Source organism: Sphaeramia orbicularis, chromosome 6 (genome assembly GCF_902148855.1).
Source record: "Sphaeramia orbicularis chromosome 6, fSphaOr1.1, whole genome shotgun sequence".
NCBI classification, from domain to species: Eukaryota; Metazoa; Chordata; class Actinopteri; order Kurtiformes; family Apogonidae; genus Sphaeramia; species Sphaeramia orbicularis.
The window spans coordinates 50,934,072-50,952,163 of record NC_043962.1 but is presented as its reverse complement, the minus strand read 5'-3'; the positions used below and the strand labels follow the sequence as shown (position 1 = coordinate 50,952,163).

At 37.9% G+C, this 18,092-nt stretch overlaps 1 protein-coding gene across 1 annotated transcript; it reads right to left on the bottom strand.

Moving 5' to 3' along the window:
* Positions 1-11,018: 11,018 nt before the first annotated feature.
* On the bottom strand, positions 11,019-16,006 carry LOC115421209 (DNA polymerase III PolC-type-like). Its single transcript, XM_030136982.1, has 3 exons — positions 15,865-16,006; positions 15,222-15,286; positions 11,019-12,193 (listed from the first exon to the last, which is right to left on the bottom strand). Exons 2-3 carry the CDS (start codon positions 15,268-15,270, stop codon positions 11,667-11,669), a joined length of 576 nt encoding a protein of 191 aa, XP_029992842.1. The 5' UTR covers positions 15,271-15,286; positions 15,865-16,006; the 3' UTR covers positions 11,019-11,666.
* Positions 16,007-18,092: the final 2,086 nt, after the last annotated feature.

The window sequence follows — 18,092 nt, the reverse complement described above, 5'->3', positions numbered from 1 at the left end:
TAAACTGGATTTTGACCCCCTAAACATGCTCCAAAACTCACCAAATTTGGCACACATGTCAGGCCTGGTGAAAAATTTGATAAAATGAAAAAAGAAACCCCATAGGTGCCAAAATGGGCTCTCTAGCGCCACCTATGTGAAAAAAAACGGTAACTGCCCTAGTGGCCAGTAGGAATGTCGTAGAGACATGGAACCAGTGCCAAAATATTTGTTGGATGAATCACTAAAAATGATATGCTGACAGTGATGACCTAATTCAAACAGGAAGTTCGCAATATGCCTTTCAAAATAAAATTTTCAAAACTAACTCCGATGACACCGTTTGTCCTATTGACTTCTAAATAGCACCAAAAGATAGAGTGAACCCTCTGCACAAAAGTGGTCTCGTAGCTTTGTCTTAACTGTCTTAGTTTTTTTTTTACAAGCCTGCAAAGTTGCGATGTTTGGAAGTCATTTTTCACTTTGAAGTTTTTCCCCACATGTGACATATCTACGCGTTCATGGGACTCACCACAATGTTCACATGCAAAAATTTTTGAGATAGGATTTACGGTTATTGATTTATAACAATTTGTTTATTTTCATACTTTTTCCTCTTTAGACTGCCATTTGACTCCCTTAACATGCTCCAAAACTCACCAAATTTGCCATGTATGTCATGGCTGGTGAACACTTTCATTCAATATCAAAATTAACCCCTTGGGTACCAAAATGGACTCTGTAGCGCCACCTATGTACTAAAAAACTCACAAAATCTGCCCTAGCGGCCAGTAGGAATGTCACAGAAACATGAAACAAATGCCAAAATGTTGGTCTGATTGAGCCCCACAAATCATACACTGACACTAATGAGCTAACTCCAACAGGAAGTTGGCAATCTGCCTTTGAAAGTTACTCTACGTTTCTGCAATTACTGCTTATTCATTTCACACTTTTAAAAAAAAAAGTTATACCTCATTAAATTCCCACAAGTCTGCAGAATCCAAAAGTGAAAGAATTTTTCAGATACGACCTACGGTTATGGAATTATGGCGATTTTTTAAAGACTAAGTTTAGTTTCACTTTTCACAATGGCAAAATCCCTATAAAAGTCTTGCAGGTGCATTTTTAACATGTCTCTCTGTAGTGCAGTGGTTCGTGTAGCTGACTGTGGAGCAGAAGGACCCTAGTTCAAGTCCCAGGCAATCCAAAATTTAAAAAAAAAAAAAAAAAAAAAAAAAAAGGTTTTATTGCATTGTATTGTGGATATTGGAAATTTTGCACACATTCAAAAGTACACGGAGTACATTTTTTCAAAATAAAACCAAAATTAAGAATAATACAAAATGTCTATTACATAACTTCTTTTCATTTTTATGACCAAACACTCAACTGTTTGTACAATGTTTCTTCATTCAAAAGTACTCTTTCTCACAGACACACATCCTCAAAAAATAGGGTTTTTCCAAAATAAAAGCCTTAAATGTGGTAAATCATCACTTTTATACTCACTTATTCATACAATTTCAATTAATTTTTCAAACTGATTCTTTCTCTCACATTAAAAACAAATGCACATACACACAGTAGGGTTTCCAAAATAAAAGTCTCATTTTAAAGGTGATGGTGGTTTCAGCAGAGGGTCACTGGTGTTCTGTACAGATGTAAGGAGGACAGACACTAAAGGATGGGAACTGGTATGGGGACGGACAGGTGTGAGTGGAGCTGAGGCGTCAACAGTCACGGGTGGCGGATCGCGGGGGAGGCGGATCGCGGGGGAGGCGGATCGCCCGGTGCGAGGTCCCGCCCAATGCTGCTTGCAGCTTTAATTTTTCTTTATTTTTCTTTATTTTTCTTCTCCTGCTCTTTGAGCTCAAATTTGACCCCCTGAACATTTACGAAAACTCACCAAATTTTGCCCAAAATTCAGAAGTGCGAGAAATTGAATTTACATGTAGGTTTCGTAGATGTCGGTAAAGAAATGTTGCTGCAGCGCCCCCTTGAAAAATGGAAATGCATTACGCCAATGGGAGCACGTCCAAAGTAAAGTTTGTTGTAGAGCCACGAAAATCGGTACATAGATTCATCATGAGGAGACAAACAAAAAATATTATAATGGCCACGCCCCAAAACCATCCCTTAGTCGGCCATATTGGATTGAAATTTCCAAAATGCTGAGTCATCGTTTTCGCTGACGTCGTATTTTAACTATCTCCTCCTTGGCCGTTTGGCCAAATGAGCTCAAAATCGGTGTACAGTATCTAGAGAAGTGGGGCATCAAAAGTTAGCCGATTTTTTTGGACAGGTGTCACCGTTTTTGTGTTACGACGTCGCAAACTTTGCAAAGTTTCTTCGTGAATTTACCATTACAAAAATTGCTTCAGCTCAGACATACGAACACCGATTTGGCTGAAATTGGACTCAGACGTCTATCTCCAAGGCCTACACCCATTTACTAAAAGAAATTGAAATTTTGCACTATAGCGCCCCCTACAAATGTACATTTACAAAAATGAAATCAGTTCGGACATACGAGCACCAATTTGGCTCAAATTTGACTCAGACATCAGTCTCCCTGGCCTTCACCTATTTGTCAAAAGAAACTGAAATTTTGCACTACAGCGCCCCCTACAAAAATGTTTAATATTTTTTTATTAAAATTTCTTCAGTTCGGACATACGAACACCGATTTGGCTCAAATTTGACTCAGACGTCTATCTCCCAGGCCTACACCCATTTATCAGAAATATTTTAAATTCGGTGCCATAGCGCCCCCTACAATTTTACCTTTATGAAAATTACTTCACGTTAGACATACGAATACCAATTTTGCTCAAATTTGAATCAGTTGTCAGTCTCCCAGGCCTACACCCATTTATCAAAAGAAATTGCCACTTCGCTCAGTAGCGCCCCCTACAAATTTACCTTCATGAAAATTGCATCAATTCGGACATACGAACACTGATTTAGCTCAAATTTGACTCAGTGGTACATCTCGCAAACCTACACCCATTCAATGGTAGAAATTTATTTTTAGCTGCATAGCGCCCCCTACAGATTTACTTATACAAACTTTTTTTAGTTCGGACATACAAACAAAGATTTGCCTCAAATTTGAATCAGTTGTCGATCTCCCAGGCCTACACCCATTCATCAGAAGACATTGAAATTTGGTGCTAGAGTGCCACCTGCTGAACGATGGACATACTTCTACTGGACGTGCCCATGGCGAGGGCCTTTAGATGCCGCTTGCGGCTTTAATTAGGCCCGAGCCGAGTAAAGCCGGCGCAGAGCCTATTGAGTCTGCAGTGGGCGCATGGGGACGAAATCGCCAGTGACGCGGTCGCCTTTCGCCACTGTCGCCACTCTCACACATATTCACATTCACGGCACTGAGACCTTTCCGAAGATGTACATGACATGTGCACAAGTCGCATATTTACACCTGCTCAGAATGAATGGGAGTCAATGGGAAACGCCCACTTGGGGTCAGTCATGTGGGTGTAAGTGCACGACACGTGAGATCTGACCCCACAGACATGTGGGGGACCTCGAGAGCTTTAACATAAGGCCAAATATGTGGTTGCCATAGAAACGGCTATATTGTTCTTGCTCAGATTATTATTATTTTTATTTTTTATTATTATTTTTTTTTGTCTTATTTTTCTTTCTCCTGCGCTTTGAGCTCAATTTTGACCCTCTGAACATTTACGAAAACTCACCAAATTTTGCCTAAAATTCAGAAGTGTGAGAAATTGAATTTAGATATACGTTTCGTAGATGTCGGTAAAGAAATGTTTCGGCAGCGCCCCCTTGAAAAGTGGAAATGCATTGCGCCAATGGGAGCGCGTCCAACATAAAGTTTGTCGTAGAGCCACGAACATCGGTAGACAGATTCATCATGATGAGACAAACAAAAAATATTATTATGGCCACGCCCCTAAACCAACCCTTAGTCGGCCATATTGGATTGAAATTTCCAAAATGCTGAGTCAGCTTTTTCATTGAAGTTGTATTTTAACTATCTCCTACTAAGCCGTTTGGCCGAATGAGCTCAAAATCGGTGTACAGTATCGAGAGAAGTGGGGCATCAAAAGTTAGCCAAATTTTTTGAATCGGCATCACCGTTTTTGTGTGACAAGGTTGCAAACTTTGCGAAGTTTTTTTGAAAATTTACCATCATAAAAATTGCTTCAGCTCAGACATACAAACAGCGATTTGGCTGAAATTTGACTCAGACGTCCATCTCCCAGGCCTACACCCATTTATTAAAAGAAATTGAAATTTCGCACTATAGCGCCCCCTACAAATGTACATTTACAAAAATGACATCAGTTCGGACATACAAACACTGATTTGGCTCAAATTTGACTCAGACATCTGTCTCAAAGGCCTACACCTATTTATCAAAAGAAACTGAAATTTTGCACTATAGCGCCCCCTACAAATTTTTTAAATATTTTTTATTAAAATTGCTTCAGTTCGGACATACGAACACCAATTTGGCTCAAATTTGACTCAGACGTCTATATCCCAGGCCTACACCCATTTATCAGAAAAATTTTAAATTCGGTGCCATAGCGCCCCCTACAATGTTACCTTTACGAAAATTACTTCACGTTAGACACGCGAACACCAATTTGGCTCAAATTTGAATCAGTTGTCAATCTCCCAGGCCTACACCCATTTATCAAAAGAAATTGCCACTTCGCTCAGTAGCGCCCCCTACAAATTTACCTTCACGAAAATTGCATCAGTTCAGACATACGAACACCGATTTGGCTCAAATTTGACTCAGTGGTACATCTCACAGGCCTACACCCATTCAATGGACCAAATTGAATTTTTGCTCATAGCGCCCCCTACAGATTTATATATACAAAATTTTGTTCAGTTCGGACATACGAACACTGATTTGTCTCAAATCAATTGTCAATGTCCCAGGCCTAAACCCATTCATTAGAAGACACAAAATTTGGGTCTACAGCGCCACCTGCTGAACGATGAGCATACTTCCACTGGACGTGCCCTTGGCGTGGGCCTTTAGATGCCGCTTGCGGCTTTAATTATTTTTATTTTTTATTTTTTGTCTTATTTTTCTTTCTCCTGCGTTTTGAGCTCAATTTTGACCCCCTGAACATTTACGAAAACTCACCAAATTTTGCACAAAATTCAGAAGTGCGAGAAATTGAATTTACGTATAGGTTTCATAGATGTTGGTAAAGAAATGTTGCAGCAGCGCCCCCTTGAAAAGTGGAAATGCATTACGCCAATGGGAGCACGTCCAACATAAAGTTTGTCGTAGAGCCACGAAAATCGGTACACAGATTCATCATGAGGAGACGAACAAAAAATATTATTATGGCCATGCCCCAAAACCAACCCTTAGTCGGCCATATTGGATTGAAATTTCAAAAATGCTGAGTCAGCGTTTTCGCTGACGTCGTATTTTAACTATCTCCTACTAAGCCGTTTGGCAGGATGAGCTCAAAATCAGTGTACAGTATCTAGAGAAGTGGGACATAAAAAGTTAGCCGAATTTTTTGAATCGGTGTCACCGTTTTTGTGTGACAACATCGCAAACTTTGCAAAGTTTCTTCGTGAATTTACCATTACAAAAATTGCTTCAGCTCAGACATACAAACAGCGATTTGGCTGAAATTTGACTCAGACATCCATCTCCCTGGCCTACACCCATTTACTAAAAGAAATTGAAATTTCGCACTATAGCGCCCCCTACAAATGTACATTTACAAAAATTACATCAGTTCGGACATACAAACACCGATTTGGCTCAAATTTGACTCAGACATCTGTCTCCCAGGCCTACACCTATTTGTCAAAAGAAACTGAAATTTTGCACTACAGCGCCCCCTTCAAGTTTTTTTTAAAATTTTTTTATTAAAATAGCTTCAGTTCGGACATAGGAACACCACTTTGGCTCAAATTTGACTCAGACGTCTATCTCTCAGGCCTAAACCAATTTGTCAGAAAAATTTGAAATTTGGAGCTATAGTGCCCCCTACAATTTGACCTTCACGAAAATTACTTCACTTCAGACATACGAACACCAATTTGGCTCAAATTTGAATCATTTGTTAATCTCCCAGGCCTACACCCATTTATCAAAAGAAATTTCCATTTCGCTCATTAGCGCCCCCTACAAATTTACCTTCACGAAAATTGCATTACTTCGGACATACAACCACAGATTTTGCTCAAATTTGACTCAGTGGTACATCGTGCAGGCCTACACCCATTCAATTGAAGAAATTTAATGTTAGCTGCATAGCACCCCCTACAGATTTACTTATACAAAAATTTCCTTACTTCGGACATACAAGCAATGATTTCCCTCAAATTTGAATCAGTTGTCAATCTCCCAGGCCTACACCCATTCATCAGAAGAAACTGAAATTTGGTGCTAGAGTGCCACCTGCTGAACGATGGGCATACTTCCACTGGACGTGCCCTTGGCGAGGGCCTTTAGATGCCGTTTGCGGCTTTAATTTTTCTTTATTTTTCTTTATTTTTCTTCTCCTGCTCTTTGAGCTCAAATTTGACCCCCTGAATATTTACGAAAACTCACCAAATTTTGCCCAAAATTCAGAAGTGTGAGAAATTGAATTTACATATAGGTTTCGTAGATGTCGGTAAAGAAATGATGCGGCAGCGCCCCCTTGAAAAGTGGAAATGCATTGCGCCAATGGGAGCGCGTCCAACATAAATTTCGTCGTAGAGCCATGAAAATCGGTAGACAGATTCATCATGAGGAGACAAACAAAAAATATTATTATGGCCACGCCCCTAAACCAACCCTTAGTCGGCCATATTGGATTGAAATTTCCAAAATGCTGAGTCAGCGTTTTCGCTGAAGTTGTATTTTAACTATCTCCTACTAAGCCGTTTGGCCGAATGAGCTCAAAATCGGTGTACAGTATCTAGAGAAGTGGGGCATCAAAAGTTAGCCAAATTTTTTGAATCGGCATCACCATTTTTGTGTGACAAGGTTGCAAACTTTGCGAAGTTTTTTTGAAAATTTACCATCATAAAAATTGCTTCAGCTCAGACATACGAACAGCGATTTGGCTGAAATTTGACTCAGACGTCCATCTCCCAGGCCTACACCCATTTATTAAAAGAAATTGAAATTTCACACTATAGCGCCCCCTACAAATATACATTTACAAAAATGACATCAGTTCGGACATACTAACACCGATTTGGCTCAAATTTGACTCAGACATCTGTCTCAAAGGCCTACACCTATTTATCAAAAGAAACTGAAATTTTGCACTACAGCGCCCCCTACAAAATTTTTTAATATTTTTTATTAAAATTGCTTCAGGTTCGGACATACGAACACCAATTTGGCTCAAATTTGACTCAGACGTCTATATCCCAGGCCTACACCCATTTATCAGAAAAATTTTAAATTCGGCGCCATAGCGCCCCCTACAATGTTACCTTTACGAAAATTACTTCACGTTAGACATGCGAACACCAATTTGGCTCAAATTTGAATCAGTTGTCAATCTCCCAGGCCTACACCCATTTATCAAAAGAAATTGCCACTTCACTCAGTGGCGCCCCCTACAAATTTACCTTCATGAAAATTGCATCAGTTCAGACATACGAACACCGATTTGGCTCAAATTTGACTCAGTGGTACATCTCACAGGCCTACACCCATTCAATGGAACAAATTGAACTTTTGCTCATAGCTCCCCCTACAGATTTATATATACAAAATTTTGTTCAGTTCGGACATACGAACACTGATTTGTCTCAAATCAATTGTCAATGTCCCAGGCCTAAACCCATTCATTAGAAGACACAAAATTTGGGGCTACAGCGCCACCTGCTGAACGATGAGCATACTTCCACTGGACATGCCCTTGGCGAGGGCCTTTAGATGCTGCTTGCGGCTTTAATTTTGTCTTATTTTTCTTTCTCCTGCGCTTTGAGCTCAATTTTGACCCCCTGAACATTTACGAAAACTCACCAAATTTTGCACAAAATTCAGAAGTGCGAGAAATTGAATTTACATATAGGTTTCGTAGATGTCGGTAAAGAAATGTTGCAGCAGCGCCCCCTTGAAAAGTGGAAATGCATTACGCCAATGGGAGCACGTCCAACATAAAGTTTGTCGTAGAGCCACGAAAATCGGTACACAGATTCATCATGAGGAGACAAACAAAAAATATTATTATGGCCACACCCCAAAACCAACCCTTAGTCAGCCATATTGGATTGAAATTTCCAAAATGCTGAGTCAGTGTTTTCGCTGACGTCGTATTTTAACTATCTCCTCCTTGGCCGTTGGGCCGAATGAGCTCAAAATCGGTGTACAGTATCTAGAGAAGTGGGGCATCAAAAGTTAGCTGAATTTTTTGGATAAGTGTCACCGTTTTTGTGTGACAACATCGCAAACTTTGCAAAGTTTCTTCGTGAATTTACCATTACAAAAATTGCTTCAGCTCAGACATACGAACACCAATTTGGCTCAAATTTGACTCAGACTTCTATCTCCAAGGCCTACACCCATTTATTAAAAGAAATTGAAATTTCGCACTATAGCGCCCCCTACAAATATACATTTACAAAAATGAAATCAGTTCGGACATACGAGCACCAATTTGGCTCAAATTTGACTCAGACATCAGTCTCCCCGGCCTACACCTATTTGTCAAAAGACACTGAAATTTTGCACTACAGCGCCCCCTACAAAAATTTTCAATATTTTTTTATTAAAATTTCTTCAGTTCGGACATACGAACACCGATTTGGCTCAAATTTGACTCAGACGTCTATCTCCCAGGCCTACACCCATTTATCAGAAATATTTGAAATTCGGTGCCATAGCGCCCCCTACAATTTTACCTTTACGAAAATTACTTCACGTTAGACACACGCATACCAATTTGGCTCAAATTTGAATCAGTGTTCAGTCTCCCAGGCCTACACCCATTTATCAAAAGAAATTGCCACTTCACTCATTAGCGCCCCCTAATAATTTACCTTCACAAAAATTGCATTAATTCGGACATACGAACACTGATTTAGCTCAAATTTGACTCAGTGGTACATCTCGCAAACCTACACCCATTCAATGGTAGAAATTTATTTTTAGCTGCATAGCGCCCCCTACAGATTTACTTATACAAAACTTTCTTTAGTTCGGACATACAAACAAAGATTTGCCTCAAATTTGAATCAGTTGTCGATCTCCCAGGCCTACACCCATTCATCAGAAGACATTGAAATTTGGTGCTAGAGTGCCACCTGCTGAACGATGGACATACTTCTACTGGACGTGCCCGTGACGAGGGCCTTTAGATGCCGCTTGTGGCTTTAATTAGGGACCGAGCCGAAAGGTAAGGCCCTCTCACACAGTGAGAGGCCTTGCCTGCAAGCAAGGCCCTATTGTTATTCGTTCGTTTTATATTATTATTATTATTCAGACACCACTTTGACCTGGATTTTGACCCCCTGAACATGCTCGAAAACTCACCAAATTTGGCACACATGTCAGGCCTGGCGAAAAATTTGATAAAATGTAAAAATTAACCCCATAGGTGCCAAAATGGCCTCTCTAGCGCCACCTATGTGAAAAAAACGGCAACTGCCCTAGTGGCCAGTAGGAATGTCATAGAGAAATGAAACCAATGCCAAAATGTTGGTTGGACAATGCTCTACAAATCATCCACTGACACTGATGACCTATCTCCAACAGGAAGTTCGCAATATGCCTTTCAAAATATAATTTTTAAAACTAACTCCGATGACACCGTTTGTCGTATTGACTTCTAAACAGAACCAAAAGATAGAGTGAACCCTCCTCAAACAAACGATTTCACACCTTTTCTATAACTGTCTTAGTTTCTTTTTTACAAGTCCGCAAAGTTGCGATGTTTGGAACTAATTTTTCACTTTGGAGTTTTTCCCCACATGTGACATATCTACGCGTTCACAGGACTCACCACAATGCTCACATGCAAAAAATTTTTAGATAGGATGTACGGTTATTGATTTATAACAATTTGTTTATTTTCATACTTTTTCCTCTTCAGACTGCCATTTGACCCCCTTAACATGCTCCAAAACTCACCAAATTTGCCATGTATGTCATGGCTGGTGAAAACTTTGATACAATATCAAAATTAACCCCTTGGGTACCAAAATGGACTCTGTAGCGCCACCTATGTACTAAAAAACACACAAAATCTGCCCTAGCGGCCAGTAGGAATGTCACAGAAACATGAAACAAATGCCAAAATGTTGGTCTGATTGAGCCGACAAATCATACACTGACACTCATGAGCTAACTCCAACAGGAAGTTGGCAATCTGCCTTTGAAAGTTACTCTACGTTTCTGCAATTACTGCTTATTCATTTCAGACTTTTGACAAAAAACTTATACCTCATTCAATTCCCACAAGGGCCTTTCAATGCCGCTTGCGGCTTTAATTTTTTTAATATCCTCTTCCACTTGGTTCCATTCTCAGGAAACGTGACATTTTATTCCATTGTTATGCTGATGGCAGCCAGATCTATGTCCCCGTTAAAAAGGCTGATTCATTCTCCCGTAAGCCACTGTTAAATTGCTTGGATGAGGTCAAGGCCTGGATGGCTCTAAACTTTTTAAACTTTAATGATAAAAAGACAGAAGTGATTAACTTGGGGGCACTTCTGTTCCCCCCCCCCCCCCCCCCCCCCCCCCCCCCCACACACACACACACACACACACACACACTTGATCTGGGTTCCTTGACACAGTACGCCCAGCCTATAGTTAGTGATCTGGGGGTAAAAGTGGATGGTGGTGCAAAATGGTACAAAATCCAGTTTGTAATTTTTTCATGGTCATCAGATCTGACCCATTTGGACATTCAGAGGCTGTGTAGTGAATCTGGAAACACTGTCATCTTCTACAACATTGATTCACCAGTTAACCCATGGACTTGGGTCAGTGACAGTGGATGGAGACTCTTGTTTTGCTATCTTTGCTGAAAAAGTCACTTTTTCGTCAGTTTTCTCTGTTTCTGATATTATAACCCTCAACTTTAATCTGATGCTTTATTGAACATCTACATGATCAGAAAGGTTAAATCTGGAGAAAAATTAATTTGGAACAGCCACAAAATTAATCCATATTTTATACTCCTTCCTTCTGGTCACTGCTACATGTCACTAAACTGAAGAAAATTTAAATTCAGCAAAAATGTCATTCCAGATGCAATAACAGAACTGAATAAACCATTAAAAAGATTGTAATGTGTTAGATGGATATGTGTGTGGTGGCAGGTTGTGAAATTGCTGTTTTGTGAGGTTTGTGGCATGTCATATGATTGTGAGTGATGTTCTGCATTCTTGTGGCTGTATGGTATGTGAAAACAATTTTCCTGTGAAGGACAAATAAACATATCTTATTATTTACCCATTATTTAATGCAATGACATCTAATGTTCTGCATCTGAAGCCCTGAATCAAGACCTGAAGGTCCCAGACCATATTTATTGTATTTACAGTACTTACTAAACCACCACACTGACCAAAAGACACTTTTTCATCGCTGCTTTGCTAATGGTTTTGTTAAACTGTCCTGAAGCTGCAGGATAAATCTTACACTCTTCACCTTAAATTGTCCTGAATTGGATCTGAGTACTTTCAGTACCAGCAGCTGTTCATGTCCTGTAGGTGCAGTAGTGCACATCCTCTCTGTTTGGACTCCAGAGCTCATACAGCTCCTGCAGCATCCTGGCGTCCTCTGCGGCATTATGAGCGGTGTAAGTCTTTCCTAGGAAGTTTCGGACCAGGTACTCCTGTGAGTATCCTTCCAGACATGGATAAAGCCGTCTGCTGAGTAGAAAGGTGTCGACAAAACCTGACACAAGCCTCTGGAAGTCCATCCACAAGCCGCAGTGCTGCAGCACTCTTCTGATCACTAGAGCGTCAAACCGATGGGCATTGTGAGCTGCCAGAAGGATGGGGCACCGGAAAGACTGGAGGTAAGACAGGAAGTAGGACAAGGCATCCCGCAGTGGGACAGTGGACATCATAACCCCATGCAGGAACAGACGGCCATCCTGCACTGAGAATCCTGTCACCTGGGAGGCACCATCCGACAGGGGCCGACAGGGAACAGTGTACATATTAAAGAACTGGTCGCCACAGACCGCTGAAATCTGGACCAGATCACAAACTGATGTGTCTGTAAACAGACGAGAAACAAAAAATAGTCACACGAAATCAAAATGAACAAACGCAATATTAACAAAATAATCAGTAAAACATGATGGGAACATTAGACAGGATGATTGAAATGATGATGATGAAATATTAAGGTTTTAAAAGACCTTTGAAGTCATTTACAACCAAAATACAAACTGAGTTTTGAACAAATAATTTTCAACTGACAATTTACCTGTGAATCTATACATTTAAGTAATAGTGATTAAGTGAATGTAACTCGCTGCAAAATAAACATTAAAACAGGAAATAGTGACATTAAACTGTGCTCTTCATTGTTGACACATGAACATGTCCCTCACTTTACTTTATTTATAAATATACAGACATTCCTCAAATTGAAAAAAAGGTTAATTTAAGATGAATAATAAGTTAAAATAACAAAATAACACTGTGGTCTGAACCAGATGATATGAACAAAGGACTGGAATCAAGATTTGGACCAAAAGCAGCATCAGGAAAGGTCTAGTCCTTTAGGAGCAAAGATAGGTCCAGGACAACCAGTTGGATACAAATGTGTGAAAAAATGACTGGAATGTTTAAAACAATGTTCATCAGATCTGAAGGGATTTGGATACTTGAGCCTCTGTGGTGGAGAACCCTACTGCATCTGGAGCCAACATCTAGACCTGATAGAACCACATGGGTCAAGATTACTGTGCATACCCCTCACATCACGCTGATTCCAGAACCGTGATTCATCTATTCATCTTACCTATATCAAATCTTCCATTTATATCTAAGATTCTGGAAAAAATTTTAGCCAATCAGTTATGTGACTTCCTTCAAACCAACAGTTTAATTTGAGAGTTTCCAGTCAGGTTTTAGGGAACATCTTGGCCCAGAAAAAGCCTCGGTCAAAGTTACCAATGACCTTATAATTGTTTCAGACAAGGGACTTGTTTATACTTGTCTTATTACATCTTAGTGTTGTATCCAATACTGTCGACCATCACATCCTGCAACGACTGGAACAATCAGTTGGGTCAATATACAATTGAGGGACTTTTTGAATTACCTGTTATCACAGTTGACAGGTATAGTTGACCTTTTTTGCTGTTTTCAGGCCTAAAATCAACTTAACTATAACACCATTTTTACAGAGAAATTCATCTAAATATCACATATTTATTTATTATTGAGTAAAATTTAAATTGAAAGTTATTTATGAAGATATTATAGTAACACTGTTGACATAAGAGTGCGATAAATACATAGTTGACTCACACACTACTTTATATTAAATAACCAAGAAAGAGGAGAAAGAACATATCTTGGAGTCTTGCCAGTCTTTTCTACAGGAGGAACTGACATCATGTGGAGCAAGTCATCTGATATGGAAATAACATATTTCCTTGAGAGGTGTTTTTGTAAAGGGTATGTAGAAGCCAATAACGTAATAACGACCCATAATGTAATAATGACCCAATAGCGTAATAAATTTGCCATTTTTAAAATGTAATAGGTCAGTAACGTAATAACTTTTGGCCAATAACATAATAACTTGTTATGTTATTGGTGGGTTATTATTGGCCTAGTAAAAAAAAAAATTGTTGCAAATATATTTCATATATTAATACCACTGTATTAAAATTTCATTTATTAGATATAACTGTGATAAAATTTCTCTCTCTCTCTTTCTCTCTCTCGCTCTCTCCATGTATTTGTCTATTTAACTTGATGGTTAAAATAATCTCTAGTCTTGTGTGCTACTCCTTGGCCTTTCAAACTATCTCCAAACGAAGTGGAAGCACATGTTTGCAAACATAGACAATGGTATGATATGAAATATGTATGACATGTATGACGTGAAAGTAATTTATTTTTCACTATTAAGGATTTTTTGATTTCCCAAAATTGACCACTAGAGAGCAGTGGTGTGACATTGACTTTCTTCAGTTGTACAAACTGCTTCCTTTCTAGCACACATGTTGAAAGGTAACCAGTGATTCTTTTTTCTTTTTAAATTTTTAAAATTTTTTAATCTTATATATTTAGTGCAAGAGGATTTAACATTATTGACAGTGTATTCAAAGTTAACTGACTATGCCTAGCTAACTGTTGGCTTGTTATTAGCACTGTTTATGATTACAGTTTGATAATATCAGGGGATATAAACTTTTTTAAAGAAAAATGCGTGTGTGCATGTGCGCCCCCATCTGTATCTGTGTGTGTGTTTTAGCTGACGACTTCTGGTAAATTTTGTCAAATGGAAAGGATAAATTGAATAGATCAAATATGGGACAAACCCTTAAAAGTGTTTATACCCCCTGATATTATCAAACTGTAAAAGTTAATAATGCTAATAACTAGCCAACAGTTACCTAGGTATAGTCAGTTAACTTTGAATAAATTCTAATAATGCGCTCTTGCGCTAAATATATAAGATTGTACGTGGTATATGCAAGAATTTCAACAAAATGAACTGTTCAACAAAGAAAATTGATCACTGATTACCTTTACACAACATGTGTGCTAGAAAGGAAAAAAAGGAAGTTTGGACACCTGAGGAAAGTCAAGACCCTTCAACTAATCCAGAATGCTGCTGCCTGCGTACTGATCAGAACCAGTGTCAAAGACACTAAGCGATATATCTCTTAAACAACTTTTAGATGTTGAAATAAAGAAATGGAAACATTGCAAACTAATAAAACATTTAGTGTCAATCACCATTTATGGAATCTATCACAAGAATGAACCTTAAAACAAATGTTTATTCCGCAAAGCTATACATTTCATATGGTGAAACATCAAATAATGATATGTTGGATCACGTACACTGTAAAACAAGTCAAAGAACATTTACTGATCACTGTTTTCAGTTTTATCAGTGTTTTCAATGGTTTGAGGACATACACAAGCCTGAAGTATTGAGTATGACTCATCAAAATGACAAATAACACCTGAAGTTATTAAAATTTTTAAAAAAAATCTAAATTCATCAATCATTAATGAAGTAATTGACCAGAAGGACCAGATGTCAATGTTACCTAATTCAGTGGTTTCCAGGTCAAAGAAAACGATGGTATTGGCAGACATCTTCAATCTGAAGACTCTAAAGACAAGAAGAACAACTAATTATAATATGTCAAAACTTGGAAGAGTCCAGCCTAGTTCTCAGTCATCATAGCGTGGAATGTACTGGAAAAAAGATGTAATAATATCAACAACAGCAATAATAGACATAATAGACATAATAGACATAATAATAATAATAATAATAATAATAATAATAATAATAATAGCCACTTTGCCAAGAACAGAGTTGAAATAAATACAAGTAGTCCATTCGCAACTGTTTTTTGACTTTAACGTGTCCAAATGGATGTAATTTGGGACCGATCTGTCAAAAAAAAAAAAAAAAAAAAAAAAAAAAAAAAACTGGTCAAAAACACTCTATCTATCTATCTATCTATCTATCTATCTATCTATCTATCTATCTATCTATCTATCTATCTATCTATCTATCTATCTATCTATCTATCTATCTATCTATCTATCTATCTATCTATCTATCTATCTATCTATCTATCTATCTATCATCTTTTCTTTCAGCTGACCCCCATGTTATTCCACCCCATGTTAATTCTCATTACACAGTCGTCCATAAAGTGAAAACCCGGTTGAACTCACCATGGACCAGGTCTGTCGGACAACAGAGGGTCTCGGCTGATCTGTTTATCCCTCTCTTCAGGTGTGAATCTCATCGCGCTCATTTAGAGAAAAACTGAGGTCTTTACTTTCATTTTCCTGAAAAAGAAACTCAATCAAAACGAAACCTTCTGTTTGTACTTTGTATTAAAGTCGAAACTTCTCAGCTGTTCTGGTGGTCGCTTTCGTTTCTCTCTTTCGGGCTGACGGGACACTGAGGCTTTTGTTTTGAGACAAACGCTTTGGTAGGGGTGGGTAATACCCTTTCGTATTGATCCTATACCACGTAAATACAGGGCTAGTAATGACAATACTGAACTGAGATGAAGTTAGCAGCGGGTTGGATATTCGACGGACATTCAAAACCCGTCGCCTTAGGGACTATCAATAAATTACTGCTCTAAATGTTTTTCTTCAATACCTTCTTAGTCATGTGACCCAGAGACTCCAAATCAGTCTCAAATTATTAGAATAAAGAGGACCTTTAGGAAACACCACTTAATATTTCTCTCCAGTCTATATTAATATTTTTTATGAATATTATTCATATTTTTTAATAAAAATGTCTCTTTTTCTTCAATAGCTTCTCAGTCATGTGACCCAGAGACTCCAAATCAGTCTCAAATTATTAGAATAAAGAGGACCTTTAGGAAACACCACTTAATATTTCTCTCCAGTCTATATTAATATTTTTTATGAATATTATTCATATTTTTTAATAAAAATGTCTCTTTTTCTTCAATAGCTTCTTAGTCATGTGACCCAGAGACTCCAAATCAGTCTCAAATTATTATAATAATAATAACAAAAAAACATCCTCGTCTCAAAGTGACCTTCGCGTGAAACGCTCAAAAATGACATTTTCATCTGCTGTACTTAGAGAAGAGGGAAAACATGGAAAAAAGAGTCAGAAACAAGTGTTTTTACTATTTTTTTCCCCCAAACTCTTCAGTCAGTTAATAATCAGTTAATGATAAGGAAAAAAAAAACATCCTAGTCTCAAATTGACCAAAATAGTTTTTCTTTGCGTGAAACGCTCAAAAATGACATTTTATCCACTGTACTCAGAAAAGAAGGCAAATATTAAAAACGAGTCAGAAACAAGTGTTTTTTTTTAAATTATTATTATTATTTTGTAAAGCTCTTATCAATTAATGAAGTTCTGCTTGTGAAAAACGCATCTTAGTCTCAAACTGATCAAAAGAGCTTTTCTTCACGTGAAACGCTCATTTTCACTTGTACTCAGAAAAGAAGGAAAATATTAAAAACGAGTCAGAAACCAGTGCTTTGTTTTGTTTTTTTGTAAAGTGCTTTATCAGTTAATGAAGTTCTGCGTGAGAAAAACACATTCTAGTCTCAAAGTGACCAAAACAGCTTTTCTTCATGTCAAACGCTCAAATATGTCATTTCACCTAAGAATAGAAGGAAAATGTTAAAGACGAGTCATAAAGAAGTGTTTTGTTTTGTATTTTTTGTCTTTTTTGTCTATTTTGTAAAGCTCTTATCAGTTAATTAAGTTCTGCGTTAGAAAAACACATCCTAGTCTCAAAGTCATCAAAAGAGCTTTTCTTCCCGTAAAACGCTCATTTTCACCTGCTGTACTCAGAAAGGAAAGAAAACATTAAAAATGAGTCAGAAACAAGTGTTTGTTTTTTTTTGTTTGTTTTTTTTTTTTCTATTTTGCAAAGCTCGTATCAGTTAATGAAGTTTTGCGTGAAGAAAAACACATCCTTGTCTCAAAGTGAACAAAAAAGCTTTTCTTCACGTGAAATGCTCAAAAATGACATTTTCACCTGCTGTACTCAGAAAAGAAGGAAAATATTTAAAACGAGTCAGAAACCAATGGGTTTTTTCTATTTTTTTAAAGCTCTGATCATTTAATGAAGTTCTGCGTGAGAAAAACATATACTAGTCTCAAAGTGACCAAAAGAGCTTTTCTTGGCATGAAACATTCAAAAATGGCATTTTCATCTGCTCTACTCAGAAAAGAAGGAAAATATTGGGGGAAAATAAAGTCAGAAACAAGTGTTTTTTCAATTTTTTTTTCAATTTTTTTTTTTTTAATTTTATTTCAACTCATCAGTTAATGAAGTTTTGCTTGAGAAAAACATATCCTAGTCTCAATGTGACCAAAAATGCTTCTCTTTGCGTGAAACTCTCAAAAACGACTTGTTCATCGACTGTACTCAGAAAAGCAGGAAAAAATTGAA